General features: G+C 35.2%; 1 protein-coding gene across 1 annotated transcript in view; it reads right to left on the reverse strand.

Annotated features, from left to right (window-relative positions):
* Positions 1-5,812: 5,812 nt before the first annotated feature.
* Positions 5,813-17,564, reverse strand: part of HS2ST1 (heparan sulfate 2-O-sulfotransferase 1) — a 145,145-nt gene continuing 133,393 nt past the window's right edge. The window contains exons 4-7 of the mRNA XM_003784177.3: positions 16,065-16,203; positions 10,621-10,718; positions 8,046-8,203; positions 5,813-7,112 (exon numbers count right to left, since the gene is read on the reverse strand). Coding sequence (XP_003784225.1) covers positions 6,886-7,112; positions 8,046-8,203; positions 10,621-10,718; positions 16,065-16,203 — 622 coding nt within the window. The 3' untranslated portion in view covers positions 5,813-6,885. The remainder of the gene's footprint in view (positions 7,113-8,045; positions 8,204-10,620; positions 10,719-16,064; positions 16,204-17,564) is intronic.

The following is a 17,564-nucleotide window of genomic DNA, read 5'->3' on the forward strand; positions in this document are numbered from 1 at the left end:
TTATAGTGAATTTCAGTTGCCTGGTTATGAGAATATCCAGAAGCAACATCCACATTGTGATGGGCTGTAGGCAAAGAAAAGCAGTGAGTGTGGAAGGTTACAGTAATATGGGAGATCAAGTTAAACCTGAGTTTTAACTCAAGAAAACCTCAGTTTTCAAGATGAAATGCAAGGTTATCAGCAGCTTTTCAAAAAAAGGTATGATGACCTAAGTTGGCCACGAATTTTGAATAAACACAGGGCCAATAAGTGGGAGGAGAGTAACAAGTAGACAAGTCTTGGGGGTTATCTTTTCATGAATGCCCATTGTTCTCAAATTGAAAATAATATACTTAAGAGACTTTGCTTTCTTACAGAATAACACAAGTGAAAGGCAATATTGAACAAAACAAAACCCTTTTACATTTTTCCTGTTGTTTTCCCTCACAGGCTTAAGTACTATGTACATAACGTATTATCTAGAAGTCCATTGTAAGTCAGACAGGCCCTTGAAATATCTAAAAACCCTACCTGGTTAGTCCCGCGCTACCAGAAGAGACAGCAGACTGACTTTCTACAATCTTTCATTATTTCCTCAACTGCTTTTAAGCACATTCTGAATTCAGTTTTGTTATTGATGTTATTTTTTGTTTTGTTGCCAGTTGCCACACCTGTGCTCTGCGGTGACGAAGGTAAAACAGAACATTGAAGGCAAGGTAAGAGGAGGGGTGATTCCTTCAGAGAAAGAAAACAAAGGGACAGAGATTTGGAATTTGCATTTTGGCACTTGTTATCTGAAAATTCAGAAACAACTTCTGCTTTAGAAAACAGCTTGTGGGGCAGAGTATGGTGAAAATATGCACGTTTAGGTAAAAATCATTGCATACTAAGTTTATTTTTCAGACATCTTAAAAACCTGGGATTCTAACACGATCGACTAATTTATTACTCCAAAGGCAAAATGTGTTCTCTTTTCTTACAGTGTGTGGATAGTTTTCCTTTCCACTGAAAGAACACTGATCATTTTCCTTCTGGTATCTTCAGTTTTCTTCATGGACTACTTGGCAGTCCTTACTATTCAAATATAATAAAATAAGGGCTCAGTCACATCTAGAATAAACAAGCCCTGTCTCCCATTTTCTCAAGGGTGACATAATTATACACGCAAAGTGTAGCAGGAATCAGGACCAGGAACATCTATGCTACAGATACGTAAGTGAAAAGGCATCAAGACAACAGGTTCTTATCAATAAAAAGTATTCAGTGGCGTTCAGAAATATTTATAAAAATATATTTTATGAAGTGGCTAGTATTCTGCAGGGTGAGAAGGGCAGCCACTTAACGATATTCCAACATAGCAAATAAAAGCTATCGCTTATTACTCTGCCCTAGGCTAGCACTTTGCTGTATCTATCATGTCCAACTTTTACAACAATCCTGTTATCTCCATTTACTAAAGTCACATTACTATAAATGCAGGTCCACTTGACTCTCAAAGCCAGGCTCTCTGTTCTGTCCCTGTGGGTACAAACCAAATTCTGTTAAGAAAATTATCGTTCAACTGTATTTTATTCAACCCAATATAATATAAATAGAATCAATCAAGCATTGCTCAAAACAGTAAGGTAGTGGTTGGGAATTAAAAATCAATGTAATTGACATCTTCACCTTTAAGAGCAAAAAACAATCATTAAAAAATGTGTTTTCTCAAAGAAACACAAATCATAATAAATGGTAATCAGATTAATGTTTTCTTTCAATTTTTTTATTCTAATAGCCCTTTTTTTTAAATCAGTATCTTAAAATATATGTTATAAATTTTCTATCGAAATTTCAGTACCAACAATGAAGTGTAAAGCAAAAGGAGCAGACAGGCGTGTTAATCTGGATAAAATACTGTCACAAGCCCCCAGATCACCACTAATCAATGATGGTGTGTGCCTTTTGGATGACAATAATATCTGAGAGTTAAGTTGATGATGCTGGACACTGAGTCAGCTTGGGAAATGTCCATCCGCATCAAGGCTACAGAAGAAAATATTAAAATAGGACACCAAGCCATTTTCCCCCTTCCCACTGAGTGTTTATTTTATAGCTTTTGCATCAGGTAGTCAACTGAAACACTTCAACAACAGAAAGCTGGCAGCACGTTAAGGAAAAGGAGTGATTATCTCTCCAACAGATGTGACAAAATGGTTTCAAGTTGGAAACAGTATTGCATAAATGAATCAACTGAAAGGGTTGGGGAAGGGCTGGGGACACACAGAAAGTAGTGAGCATCTGCCAGCAGGAATACGAGGGGGAAAAGGCACTGTTCAGCTGTTTATAAAATAAAAGTCAAAATACACAGTCTAGGTTTCTTAAAATTACATTCATCGCTGCTCCAGAGATGCTCACATACCTGATTCTTTTTTTTTGTTTTGTTTTTGGAGACACAGTCTCACTATGTTGCCCTCAGTAGAGTGCCTTGACATCATAGCTCACAGCAACCCCTAACCCTTGCGCTTAAGCGATTCTCTTGCCTCAGCCTCCCAAGTAGCTGGGACTACAGGCGCCCACTACAACACTCGGCTATTTGTTGTTGTAGTTGTCACTGTTGTTTAGCAGTCCCAGGCTGGGTTCAAACCCACCGGCCTTGTTGTATGTGGCCAGCGCCCTAACCACTGAGCTACGGGTGCCGAGCCCACATACCTGATTCTCAATAGAAAGCTACAAAAGGCATCTAAAAAAAAAAACAGACGGCATGTGTGTGTGTCTCATCACCGGCTTACCAGTAATGTGTTTTTAAAAGATCATCAGCATCAGGGTCCACTTTATAAATAGTACTGCAAAGGCCACCAATCTGCATGAAATTAAATTAAAGGATAAACCTAACTAAATGATTATTCATTTCAATCTCTATCCTGCTCCAGGAAATCAGAAAGTAAGCTCCACTCCAGAGGAGCTGAATTGGCAGTGGATTTGAAACAGCGTTGCTTCCCCCTTCAGAAGGCCGCCTGAAGCGCAATTCAGTTGGCAACATACAGTAACTTTGCATAGGCTAAATGGATGCAAAACTTAACAGCTATCGCCCCACTTCCTCTCAAAGTAAACAGCACTAATTTATGAAGAGGTAAACTTTCAAATCACAAAGCAGAAGCACCTGGGCTTCTGAAAGGCAAACTTCATAAAAGGTTACAGTACTGGGTGCATCTCTTAATAAAAGATTCTAGGACCATAGGTGTGTCTGAGAATGACCAAAGGGAAATCCAGCTAGATGATTTACACAGATGTTCTCTATGTAGAATGCGAATAAATTAAAATGCCAGCTATGCATTTGGGAACCAACCTTTAGTTAAAATTCTCTAGTGCTTTTAGAATTTTTATTTCATTTTATTAAAAAAGAGAATCATTGTCTACAAACTATTTTCTTTCTAATTGTGCAAATACAATGAGCAAATCATCTGCAATATCAAAATACTGTTCATAAATCACTGATGGCACCAATAATTTCAGGAATTTCCATTAGGACATATACTGAGAAAAAGCAACAGATTTCAAATTATAGCCATTAATTGAATTTTAAGAGTAGGAAATAAAACTAAAAATTTTAAACTCAGGAAATTTAAGATCTCTGATTTTCAATAGTTTAAATCCAATTTTCAGGAATTCAGGAACTCCAAATATGTTTAAAGCTGCATATGCATTTGGATGATCGAAAAGTAATCCCCATGCAATATTTTTAGTGTTGCTATCAGATATATCTGAGTGGTATTTTACATATTAAAGCTGGGTAAAATCAAAATATATCTTCCCCATTACATTTTAAAACAGTCACAATAATTTATCAACAGTTGCCATTTCACAGCAATTAGAAAACAGGAGTTAATACAAGTTGAACAAAAGGTACCTTTTCTTCTTTTAGGAAATAAACATATATATATATATATATAATCACATACACATATAACATTATCTTTAAAATTCAAAGTGGTTAATTTACTTTTGTATTATAAAAGAATTATCTCCCTACGGTCAAAATACTGAAAAAGCACAAAGGCTGAAAAAAGAAAACCACATTTGCCACTTTAAAAAAATACATTATTGTCTTAGTGGTTCTATTTATTTAATTGATTATAAAATTAGGTATTATTAGGACTCAAGACTCCTAGGACTGTACTGGACCAAATGGAATTAAATACACCCCTTTCTCAGTCTCCAGAAAAGATACTCCTAACCCACCCTAAAAGAAGATAAAATAAATGTCCCTATTCTAAACTGTTAAACTGGGAAAGAAAATATGCCTATCTGGAAGCAATATAAATCATAAAAGTTTATGAATCTGTGGCAGAGCCTGCATGAATCAGAAATCAATTCTTTGGATCTAAGATAGGAGACAGTAGAAGTTTATAAACTCTTTTAGGCTACTAAAGTACAGATACAAAAGTGATTTCTCATTAAATAATGATTTGCTCATTTGTTTACATATGTCTACAGCTGCTTTTGTTACAATGGCAGAGTTTAGTAGTTGTGACAGAGACCTTACGGCCTGCAAAGCCTAAATTATTTAGTCTCTGGCCCTTTACAGAAAATTTACTGACCTGCTGATCAAGCGCAGAAGTGCTTTTCTAATTACTTAAAAGTAAGAAGATTTTAGCGTGTGATCCAAGAATAACCTGCATCCTGGGCTTTGTTCGTTAGCAGGTAAATGTCAAACCCCACTTTAAAGTGGTGCTTTACTTTCGGGCAAGGAAATAATTTTCAGGAATGCCAATAAAAGTTATTTTTTAAAAAGGAAAGGAAAAACCATTTAAAATTATGTCTGGCTATGTTCTCTTAATATTTTTATATTATTGAGGGGAAAGGGTGCTAAGATGATTCTGCCTCCTTCAGGTTTCTTCTTCTGAGTCTGTTTACAAATGTTTTCTGATAAGTTTCCCTCCTCCCCTCCCACACAATTAATAACCTTTAAGGCAACCTGCCTAAAATGCTAAATTTGAAGAAGCCTTGTTCAGAAATATTTACTTACACTAAACATATCAAAGATTATTCTTTTATAAAATATTTCTAAAATTCTTTATCTCTGTTACTTCAAGAAGTGGAAGAAAGTAAAGAATGCACAAGGAAATTAAACTCTGCAAAACATACCTTAAAACGATACGTATAAAATAGCAACCATTTCTGAATAGCAATGTAAAATTAAAACAGATAAAATCTTTCAAATTTGAAGATTAATGTTTTCCTTACGCCACACAGCTAACAAAAGTCTACAGTATTTCCAGAAGGGAACCTCCATAACTTAAGCAGCTGCTCATGAAGCTTTAAGAGTTCACAGGTGTTTCATATTTCAATAGTTGTTGAAACATGGACGATAAAACACTGAGAAGATATTTATCAAACATGAATTTATATCAAGATTAATTTTTTCAACCAGCTTACAAGCGGACTTTTCCCTTTGTTAAAAAATGAATGATATGAAACTATATGTTAAAGATGTTTCTATAATAATACCTTACATTTATATAGCGCTTTACAATTTTCAAAGTGCTTTCACATGCCATCTCATTTAATCCTCACAACAGCCCTGTGAGGTAGGTACAGCAGGTATTATTATCCTCATTTCAAGATGAGGAAATTGAGGCAAAGAGAGGTTAAGTGACTTGCCCAGGATCACACAGCTGGTAAGTGGCAGAGCTGGGACCTGAAATCAAGTGTTTTGACTCCTGTCCCAGTACTCTTTCCACCATAACTACTGCCTCCAGTTGTGAACATGAACTGTATCAAAATCAAAAGCTTATTGAAGTTCATTTCAGTGATACCCTAACAGGAAAGTTAAATGAGAAATACAAGAACAGTAGGTCTGATGGTTTTACTTGACATAATAAAATTGGTGCAAAACCACTTCTGTCTAATTATTTGTAACCTTTTGGTCCAAATACATAAAATATGCAATATTTACAGCATTTTCCTGTTGTTTTTTTTTAAATGCAAATGCTTTAAAACACATTATAAAGCACCGTAGTAAAAATAGTCTACAGGTAAAAGTACAGAAGAAGTAGGAAAATCCTACCCATACCACAGCTCACTAATGGAGTCATAATATGGAGTCACCAATATTTCAGTTTATAGCTTTACAAATAACGCATGGAGAAACAAACACTAAACTTACTTTTGTGATATTAATGTACGGAAGTCTTAACTGAAACTTCAGATGATCTCAACATTCTTTGAAGTATTTTCCCAATATTACATACTGGGGAGAAAGGAATGAGAAATACTGCTTTGACTCTTTATCTTTTTACAGTACTAATCATGGTTTAAACTGGGTTTTAACACTAATGATTATTTTAAAAAATTAAAATCACCTACATAAATATGGGCAAATCCAAGTACAGCAGAAACATTTCTCAGCAAACATGATCAAACATTCCAATAAATTTCATGAGACATGATTCACAAAACAAAGCACACACTGCCAAACAGTTATTAACACTATTCAGTAGAGGTGTATAGCCCAAACCTTCGGTGAAGGCAGAAGTGGGCAAATGGATTCATCTTCATTCATGGTTAGTTGAAAAAATGTTTTAACCAGAACAAAAGTATCGGAACCTTCTCTGAAATTGTATTTTGCCGTTTGATTAGACCTGCCATATGTTTATCTTAAGGTGATGCGTACTTGTTTTTCCAGGCAGGAGTCTACAACTCTTACCAAAATTTAACCAGGAACAAGAAAAATGCCTGAAAATTGAACTTCTTAGAACACTGACATTATCAGTCAGTATCTACTATCTTAACATTATTGTTTCCTAATTCAGCTCAATACAAACTGTCATATATATCTATCAGCAATCCAGGTTGTGGAGCTGAAAACAAAGATGAAGATAGGGTCAATGTTTTAGTTCAAGAATCTAATAATCACATTTATATTCAGTTTGATTTAGGGTAAATCTTTTCATAGAAAAAGTTTTGTGCAAGGATGTAGAGGTCTCCATCTTTTTCTCGAACAGCATGGGCTCTGATGAATTGGAACTGTTCTAGTGCAAATTCATAGAACTCATTCTCCATTTTCCAAATGTCAGACTGCTGTAGTTTTGCAATGGTTTGTTTAGTGGGGAGTTTCTTCTCTGTGGTTTTCCTAAGATGAGATTTCTTTCCTACTTACAAAGGAAAAAAGCAAAGGTAAATAATTCTTTGAGAAACACAAAAAAAAAGAAGAACAATTTCTCTTTATTTGAAGAGATTGCTTAAGTTAATAAGATACATTTAAGTAACATAATTGTCTTGTATTAATATAATTCAGGCAAAAAGGGAGCCCTTGAATTTGATTTAGTCCTTTAAAATGTAAATCAACCTGTTAAAGACTTAACAAAATGTCAAGTACTAAATATGAGGACCGCCACTCAGTGACATGTAGGCTGTTGCCTCATAACGCTATATTCCCAAGTCCTTGGTGCTCTAAGACTAGTTTATGTTTTTTAAATTGATAAAATAACTATGGCCAAACAATTCTCATAACCTACATGTATTTGCTAAAATTATGTATTAGAAGCTCAGGCATATGCACACATACTCTAGAAAGAGTTCCTATGATTGCATCTTATCAAACAGCAGGGGAAAAAATCACAATTAAACTAGCATGGTCACTTTCAGAAATGTAATCCTCCAAAAGCTGCTCAAGCATCCTTTCATGCATACTATAACAGACATGACACACGATGACTGTGTTAGTGTGATTCACCTCTACTTTAAAAATAGCAGTAGGCAGGAGTAATATTTAGGCCTAATGTTTTGTGTATCTGCCATTACCAAATGTTACCTACTTACCTTTTCATACCTATCCCTTCATTATTTCTGTAATGCCGTCTACTTGGCACCTAATAATACACATTTATTCATTCAAAAATATACTAGCTTTGTGCCAGGCACTGTTTTGTATTGAAAATGAGCAGAAACAGATAATATTACCTGTCTATCTGGAGCTATTTGTTGTATTTCCCTGAAGAACTTCAAATCACATATGTTTTACAAATTCCAAACAAACCAAAAAATTAAGGACAGCTTTAAAAAGAAACCTTTCATTTATGTACCTGTACGATAGAGTTCTGTAGCACCCCTGAAAAACCGAGGCAAAGCTGCCTCCAATAACATGATAAAATCTTCAAGCTCTTCAGTAACTCCCACCAGAAAATATTCATTGATTAGGTTGTATTTGGCTTGATCCATAGCCCACCTGCTTCCCACATTCCTGAAACCAAAGAAAAGGAATTAAAAACTTAGTGTGAAATCTGCTAAATATTTCTGATGCCTTTGACACTGTATATCATGGAGCAAATAGGTAAGCACATGTATATCCAAAGGCTTAATGCCTTTTCATTAATGTCCTCTGGGAAGCACATCTGTTTTTTTTTTTTTTGAACAGAGCCTCAAGCTCTCCCCCCGGGCAGAGTGCCGTGGCATTACAGCTCACAGCAACCTCCAACTCCTGGGCTCAAGCGAGTCTCTTGCCTCTGCCTCCCAAGTAGCTGAGACCACAGACGCCCGCCACAACGCCCGGCCATTTTTTGGTTGCAGCCATCATTGTTGTTTGGCGGGTCCGGGCTGGGGATTCGAACCCGCCACCTTAGGTGTACGTGGCTGGCGCCTTAGCCGGTTAAGCTATAGGCGCCGAGCCAGCACATCTGTTTTTAATATCCTTTGCTCCCATCTCCAGTTTCTCAACTCTGCAGGGCTAATTCAGAGCTTATTATAGGAATCTTAATAGGAACATAGTTTGAGGACACTGACAAATATATATCTATGCATACATAAGCCTCATATATTTCTCCTCTGTGATTTAGTGTGGGTTTAATTTTTTTAAACTACTGTAAACTAAACTTTGTTCATTTTAAGAGCTCTTTAGCAAGGTATGAACAATTTCTGTTTAGTGCTTATCTTCATTTGTGAATTTAGGGGTTTTTTTTGGTAAGGTTAGCATTTTCTGAAATTTCTGAAAAAATGGAAAATTGATAAGAAATAGTTCTGCTAAAGCATGTTTTATTTTATTTTATTGTTTATATTTTCAGTTAATACTACTAATAGAGGTTTTAGCACTAACATTCCTTGATCCTAATTCCAGCTCTGCCTTTAAGTAGCAGTGAGATCTTGGGCTGGTGCCTTCAGCTTTCTAGATTTTGTTTTCTCAGCTATTAAAAAGGGAGGAGGCCAATGATTAGTCAATTTTAAGGTTTCTTTCAATTCTGTGAGTCTGTGACGCTTACTACAGAAGTTCACTTAAAATCTCCTCAAAAATGCCCAATGGTGCAATATTCATTATTGTTCTAAGGCAGAGATTGGCAAATCTTTTCTATAAAGGGCTAGAAAGTAAACATGTTAGATTTTGTAGACTATATGGTTTAGGTCACAATTACTCAACTCTGCTATGGCAGCATGTAAACAGCTATAGGCAATAAGTAAAAAAATGTATGTGGTTGTGTTCCAGTAAAACTTAATTTGTAAAAACAGGTGATAGGCCAAATTTGCTATAGTTTATAGTTTGCCAATCCCTGCCTAAGGAAATGGCTAAAAATTGAGAAGACATTTGTCTCACACTTCCAATTCTTCTTGTTCTACTACGTCTTATAAGGTTTTGACACTGTCTATTGAGTAGGAACTTAAACTTCACATTAATCTAGTAATATATATCAAATAATGAAAATATTCCTTGCATTTCTCATTATGGTTTTAAGGAAGAACCAACTTGAAATGTGTTCCTTCCCCCCCCCCACTCTTCCTTATATTAAAGTGATTGACTAGAACAAATAAATATGTACTACAGAAATATATTTCCCCAGAATGTGTCAAGTTTTTGGCTTTTAAAAATATAATTATTTTTGAAAACTGAAAACTTGACACATTCTGAGAAAATAAAATTCTTTTTTTTTTTTTTTGGAAAAGGAGCCTCAAGCTATCCCCCTGGGTACAGTGCCATGGCATCATGCGCAACCTTCAACTCCTGGGCTCAAGCGAGTCTCCTGCCTCAGCCTCCCAAGCAGCTGGGACTACAGGCGCCCGCCACAATGCCTGGCCATTTTTTGGTTGCAGCCATTATTGTTGTTTGGCAGGCCCGGGCTGGGGATTCAAACCCGCCACCTTAGGTGTATGTGGCTGGCGCCTTAGCCGCTTGAGCCACAGGCGCCGAGCGAAAATTCTTTTTTTTAATAAAATTCTTTATTAAAGATGAAATATATTTCTTTTCCATCTCATGTTTATTAGCAAACTAAACCACAACCATAACCTTGGCTTTTCTTAAAGTCAAATCAGTCTAATAGTAAAACCAGGTGAATAATTTACCTACTAAGCCTTTCCTTGATTTAAAAGAAATGTCTAAAAGGGTAAGCTCAAGATAAAATAAGGTTTATGAGCACTGGCATCCAATTAAGAGATCTGTTGGAATACAACAAAACATAACCCCAAAACCAAACAAATTTAAAAACCAGCACCTGAGAAAACAATGCAAGGACATTATATATGAGAAATCTTTTAACTACATTTAAAGGTAACCCCCAAACTAAATATTACTTAATTAAAGTCTTTCACTGATTTCCCTCTACCTACCCCTTGTGAAATATAGATTCTGGAGAGAATAAGAAAGATAATCAATGTAAGCCAACTTTATCTCCCTACCAGCATTCGGAGCTATGGCCACAGAAGAATGGGATTTGAAGCCAGAGCTTCTCTGGAGCACAGTCTGAGCCGCCCTCAGCTACACATTCATCAAAGGTCTGGAGCAAAGACAAAGTAGGACAGGTAAACCATAAGTCCAAGTCTCGCCTATCAAAATACTAATGTGGTAAGTTATTAAATAAATGGGCAGAAATAGGGGAGACAAGACAGTAAAATCAAAAGGATAGGCAGATTCCACTGGAGATACTGAAAAAAGTTAAACATGAATTTCTCTCACAATTTTGTTCTATGCTCGTTTTGTAAGAATCACTTGGCCATATGAATGGACACTCCTCTAGATAATAATTGGTCCCTGAAAGTACTGGTTCATTTTCAATTTCTGTATTTATATTTTTTTACCAAAGGAAATTATCTATTTGCAAATATATAACAGATACCAGAAAACAAACTTGGGAGGTCTGGTTGTTGCAGTGAGCCACCTACAAATACAGTTTGTTATCGTACTTCTGCAAAAAGCAGAAAGAGTACTACGCATCCTCAGTGCCAAAGCAAGTTCCTAGAACCAGGATTGACCCTGTTTTAAGTTCTGTGGGGTCTCCAGGCCTCACTTTTTTAATCTATACAATTAAATAAATGCAGAAGGCCCTTTCAGCCAAAGATCTATGAGTACAGGCCCAAAATATCCTTAGACCTGGCTATATAGGTGGAGCTACACTGAGGCATTCTTTTTATTCTGGCAACATTCAAGAGGGAACAGCAAACTGAAACCCACAATTTATTCGCCCCTTTCTTTTACAGACGACCTTTACCATGAAAAAGTAAAAAGATCTATGATTTGGGTTTGAATCCTAAGCCTGTGAAACTTAAGTTTTGTGTTAGTATCCTCATGTGAAAAGTGAGAACATAATCTTACTTTAAGGAATAAATCATGAATGTGAAAGAATCTGCCACAATAACTGATTGTAAGCATTCAATGAATGGCATGTCTTTATGTCCGTCTCTCTCCCCACCTCTCCTCTCACAGTCAGTATAATGTTCTGTTGATTCCTGTTCTCCTTGACCTTCACAGCATTTGGGTACACCCTCCTCTTTCTGAAAAGTCTCTTGATCTCTCTGCCATTAATACATTCTTTTGTATTTCTTTGACCATTTCCCTTTTGGGCTTTTTTGTCAGTTCTCTTTACCTCTCTGAAGACACTACTATCATCTCCTTTGGAGGTATATTCCGGTCCTCCTACCAAGCATGGTAATTCATCTTGGCTATCTTCTCTTGGCCTCCCTCCCTTCCTTAGTCTACTTATTCACATTTTCATGACTTAATTAAGAATTTCTAGGCAAAAGACTTTAAAATATGGGCCCCCAACCTATTGGTAACTTCTTAGCTATCTTCTAATACTTACCGTGTGTTTTTATTTGAATTTCCAGAGTTACTTCATATTTAATATTTCTGGCAATAGTATTATATTGCCCCTGTAAGTCACACTTAAGACCTCAGAACATTTATTCATCTTTCTTCTCCCTGACCTCATATCTTTGAGATAATGTCTTTCTAGCCCATCTTTTCCCTTGTAAATCTTACTTCCATCAGGATCTCACAATTCTTTCCTTGATTCTTACAATCGCTTCCTAATTGGGCTCCTTTCCCACTTCTTCGAATCTGTTCTGTATAGTTACTAGATTAGCCTAAGCAGTCACTTCTAACATAAAAAAAATTCTGGCTTTCCGGAAGGCTTCATAATCTTACCTCAATGTGCCCATCCAGCTTCACCTCTCTGTGTGTAACTTTTACCTTTACCAGAATCTCTTTCTTAATTTCTCAGGCATGCCATGTGTACTACAAATCTATATACCACAGCTGACTACATTTTATCCCTCTAAAAGTGCCTTCCCTCTACAATCTAGTTTACATGAAGACTATCTTTCCACTGACTACTCTGGCCTAAAGTCACTCTTATTTTCTTTCAAGTCATAGCAGTTAATCACACATTGCCTCATAAGAGCCAGCTCTTAGGATCCGGCTTAGGATCTCAGGACAGATAGATGGCCCAATCTGTCTATCCATCCTTATTTACATAATTTGTTCCAGGTGCTTTTAAAAATAAGTATTATGTTCTCTCTCCCCAACCACAATAAAATCTTCTTGGAGGGATCATGGAATATGCATTTGTGTCCAATAACACAGAGCATAGTGCTATTTAAACTGAAGAGTTAATATTTGTAAATGGCTACTGAAAAGACTATTTTGGGGAGTTATATCAATATTAAAGGTACAGTCCCAGAGAGATGAAGACAGAGGCAATAAAATTTTTTCATGAGGCATTTGACAGTCAGTCTTTTAGTATTCTTCCCAATTCTCTTAGTGTATTATGTGTGTAATTTTTAAGTGAAAACACCTCAGCGCACACCTAAGACTCCATAAACCCCATTTCAGTGGCCATTACATTATATTTGAATTTATCTATATGGTCTAGCTTAGATTTACTAGCCTAAGACATTTTCTAAAAAGTGGTTTTATTACCATTTATGCCAACTTGTATCTCATTAAAGAAGAAAAACTTTATGTGTCTAGCTCTATCATATCCTAAACTATAGCTACTCAAACTTAGGCATTTGGTCATATTTTCTCAAAATGATAAATTGTGCTTTCACTTGAAAGAAAATAACCAAGTGTTGACCATTTTGTGGTTTTCACTGTGGGCTGTTCTGACCCCCAAATGACATTTAGCAATGTCTGGAGTCATTTTTGATTTTCACAACCAAGGTGTGGGGGATGCTACCAGGCTGAGGTCATAGATGCTGACAAATATCCTACAATGAACAGGCAGTCCTCCATGGCGAAAAATTATCTGGCCCAAACAAACAGCAGTATTGAGGTTGAGAATCCCATGGTAGGCAATGATAAGACAAAAGTTAGGCTTTTAAGCAACAAATAAAATTTTAAAAAACCTCTATCTGTTACCATAAACTTGGTTGTTTCTCAATACTTAAAAGACTTTTCTAATGAGATATGGGGTGATATTAACAAATGTAAATTTTTCATATTGTATAATGTATGTTAACATTTGAAAAGTCCACATAACTCAGGGAACCAGTATGTTTCAAATGATCAATCCATGATGTTTCAAAATTATGTGTTGCTAAAAAATCTAATCAACAGTACAGATAATGAGCTTAATGGAAACTCTTGCCAGTTAAAGACAGTAAGGCATTATCTACAATAAAACAACATTGTGTAACTTTTTAGGTCTCAACATTTATATCATGAAAAATAAGTCAAACTACTAAAAATGACTAATCATCAATATGTTGTAAGACTGAAAAGGTCCACTCTATCACAAGATTAAATAATTTTCACTTTACTAAATCAATTATTTACAAAGATGGCCCTGTTCTCACAAAAGTTAAGCATTGCAATAGTTACTTTGCAAAAGTTACTACTACAACATTAAACAGGTACAAATACTCAAAACAAACCAAGCCTTATCACAGTCAGGGTGAGGAACAGTTACAGCTTCAGGATAAAACTTTCAAATATGAATGGGAGATGAGGTGAAAATATCTGCCTGAATTTGTCTGAGTACTCAATATGCAACTTCAAAATATCTTTCACACAAAAATGTTGAAACATGTTGTATTTCTTTTCTCCTTTTAAAAAGATATAAAGAAGGTAAGACTATGGGTTCTAGAACTGGGGTGCCTGGGTTTAAATTCCAGCTCTACAATTTACTAATTGCATGATACTGGGGAAGGTGCTTAACCTCCTGCTCTGTAAAATGAGGATAGTAACAGCAAACATCCCACAGAATTATTGCACATAAATAACTTAATACACTGAATACACATAAATAAAATGCTGCATGGTATATAATAAACACTCAATAAATATGAGCTATTATTGTTGTTAATATAGTAAGTATTAGTATAATCCAATCCCTCAAACTACATAGAATAGCAACCATAAATCCACGCTATCCAGGGCTGACAGTGACAAATGATGGCTGTAGAGACCTATACGACTGCACATCTTTTCCTTACCAACTTACTACTACCACTTTGATTGAAGGAAGAGATGGATACCATCATTTAATGAATAAGACTGAATGTAATAATAGGGCTAAAATGTGGGGGTGGGGGATGGTAAGCTCAAATAAATATTATGAAATTCTAAAGTAATACAGTTACACTAGTAGAATTCATAAACTTTTGCAAACTCTCCATAATGGCATATATTTTTAGAAGACTAAATAATGCTAAGAGATAGGTGAACACTGAAGAAAAATGATTTGGTCAGTTATATGTGTTTGGATCAGTAGCTTCTGGCTATAAAGCTGAGACTAAGGAAAGAAACTGCACTTTCTAGAAACCAGAAAAGAAGAAAATAAAACAAAAAAGCATTGCCCTTTCACATGACATAGAGCGCATATCTAACTTAGGAAAAAACTGCTGGTTGTTGATTAGCATAAAATACCAAGTATGTGGCATCACTACTCTTTAACACTTTAGGTGTAGATGTGCAAAATTCACACTTTGGGCCATTACTAAACACTTAACAGGTAAAGCTGGTACCATGGTAAATACTGGGGGAAAAAATGAAAGAAATAAAAGCTTCAGCAAGTTCACCACATTTTAAAGAAGACAACATGTAAACAAATATTACAGTTTACCACAAAATAAATGCTTGACAACAGATTTGAATAGAGTGCTCCCAGAGCGATGAGGTCCCAGTAAAGGTGTCACCAGAAAAGCGACAAATCAGTTTGGTTTCTTAGCAAAATTTGCTCTTGTGGTATCAGAGGATGCAATGAAATGAAAGACAACCCAAACCTAAACCTGACAAAAACTTTGTTGAGCCATTATTCTCTCTTTGTCCCCCAAAACAGCTGCTTTAGCAAATAGTGTCCCTAAAGTGATAACAAATATAAATTGTGATCATCAAAACTAAGCGAGCCAAAGATTATACAAAAAGACATCATATTAATGGATAATTAAAATAGTGCCATAGAAAATTATTAATAGGACTCTAATAAAACAAACAGCCCCAGTGCAGAAATACAGTATTATTTTCAATCACAAAAAATTACATATACGAGATACAACTATAGAGTTTTGCTTTTGCTCCTCTATACTTTGGGTTCTTTTCAAAATTTCCATAACAAGCAAGTAGTACCTTTATAATCAATAAAAGATTTAAAAAGCGCACTGTCCAATGCACTTCATAAATGATTATCTTTATAAAAATCTTTTTCTTCTTTTTAATTCTTTTTTATTAAATCATAACTTTGTGCATTGATGCATTTATGGGGTTCAGGGTACTGTTTCGATATACAATGTGAAATTCTTACACTGAACTAACACATCCATCACAATTATACTCATTTCTTAATAGTTTTGAAATGCACCATTGCATCATGCAGATTATAAAAATCTTAAAAAATATATATTACCTTTTTGTCTCCTTGTTTTCGTCTCCTTAACCCTGGTCTATAATCATCTCCAAATCTCAGAAAGTAATAGTAAGAAACTAGCCTCTCAATAGGATCCCTTATGACATTAATATAAATTGGCTTCTTCTTCACACCAAATCTGAAAAAAGATAAAGTTTAAAAGGTGAAATCAGCATTTTTATTCTGTTTACGAGTATCCTGAAAATATTTGTGTAAGTGTGAAATATTGATCCTATATGGAAAGAAGAACATGAATTAATTTAAATAATTTGAATACATGGATTTGGGAAGTAGTTCATGATTATTTATGTCACAATAAAGTAAATAATAAATAAGAATTTTAAAGTATGGCTAAGGATAAAGAAGGGAAAAATGAATGAAAAATAATTTTAAACTGTACTGTCAAGAATTATAAAACATTTTAATTCTACACCTTTATTAGATTTTAAGTCCAATTCCTTTTGAAATTAGTATCCACATATTACTAAAAATATTACTAAAAACAATTTAATATTTATATTAAATAATTTAAAGATGGACTTACACACAAGTATTTTTGTTATATTCTATATTAGTGATCTGGTACTACGAAAAGATTTTCAAATCTGCATTAAATATGTAGCAATGATTTCTCATTTCTAGCTCACCAAACTGATAAACATTATCAATGTTATCAAGGATTAGTCAACATAATAGTGACCATTTGAATCCACCTTCTGTTGCTGGTTTTAAAGACAAGATAGAAGTGAAAGGCAATAGGTTTTCAGTACTTTTTCTTTAGGGAATGATAAAGAGTTGAGGGAACACAGAAGACTTAACTTCAGCAATTCTCATAGACACTAGAATTGTCCAACTAGCTCCCTGTTCTAACATTTTCCCCTGTCCCAGTCTTGAAATGTAAAGTTTTCTTGACTCTTCCTTTCCCATTATTCTTCACTTAATAAAATTACAAAGTCCTATTGATTTTTCTTTTATAAGCTTTATCGCAGATGTGAACTGGCATCATCAGTCTTTTTCTGCACCACTGCCCTCTTCCTCAGCTTCCTGCTTATATTAATTTAGTTGGTTTTCTTGCATCCAGCCTCTTTCTCTTTCAATCTACCTTCCATACTAATTCTCAACTGTTGTTCCTGAATCACTCTTCCTAGGATTCTTAGGAATCTGAAATAACTCCACTGACCAGTTGAAATCAAATCCAAACCCCTTTGCCTGCCTTATGTCTTAGCTATCACCTTGATACAACTTTTTCTTCAACTCTCCTCAAATAAGAAACCATCTGCCTCTTATTATTAGGCCAACTCCATCTACGTCCTGCCATATAGTGATACTTATTCCTATTTCTCCTCATATGCTTTCGCTTATTCTGTCTTCCTTGAATAGAATGCCACTCTCATTTTTCCATTCTTTCCTTTTCTATATTCATTCATATAAAAAATACTTTCTGTGTACCTAATATATGTCTGGCCATGTTCTAGATACTGGGGATACAGTAATGGGAAA

Source organism: Otolemur garnettii, unplaced genomic scaffold (genome assembly GCF_000181295.1).
Source record: "Otolemur garnettii isolate 467f Iridium unplaced genomic scaffold, OtoGar3 scaffold00010, whole genome shotgun sequence".
Taxonomy (NCBI): domain Eukaryota; kingdom Metazoa; phylum Chordata; class Mammalia; order Primates; family Galagidae; genus Otolemur; species Otolemur garnettii.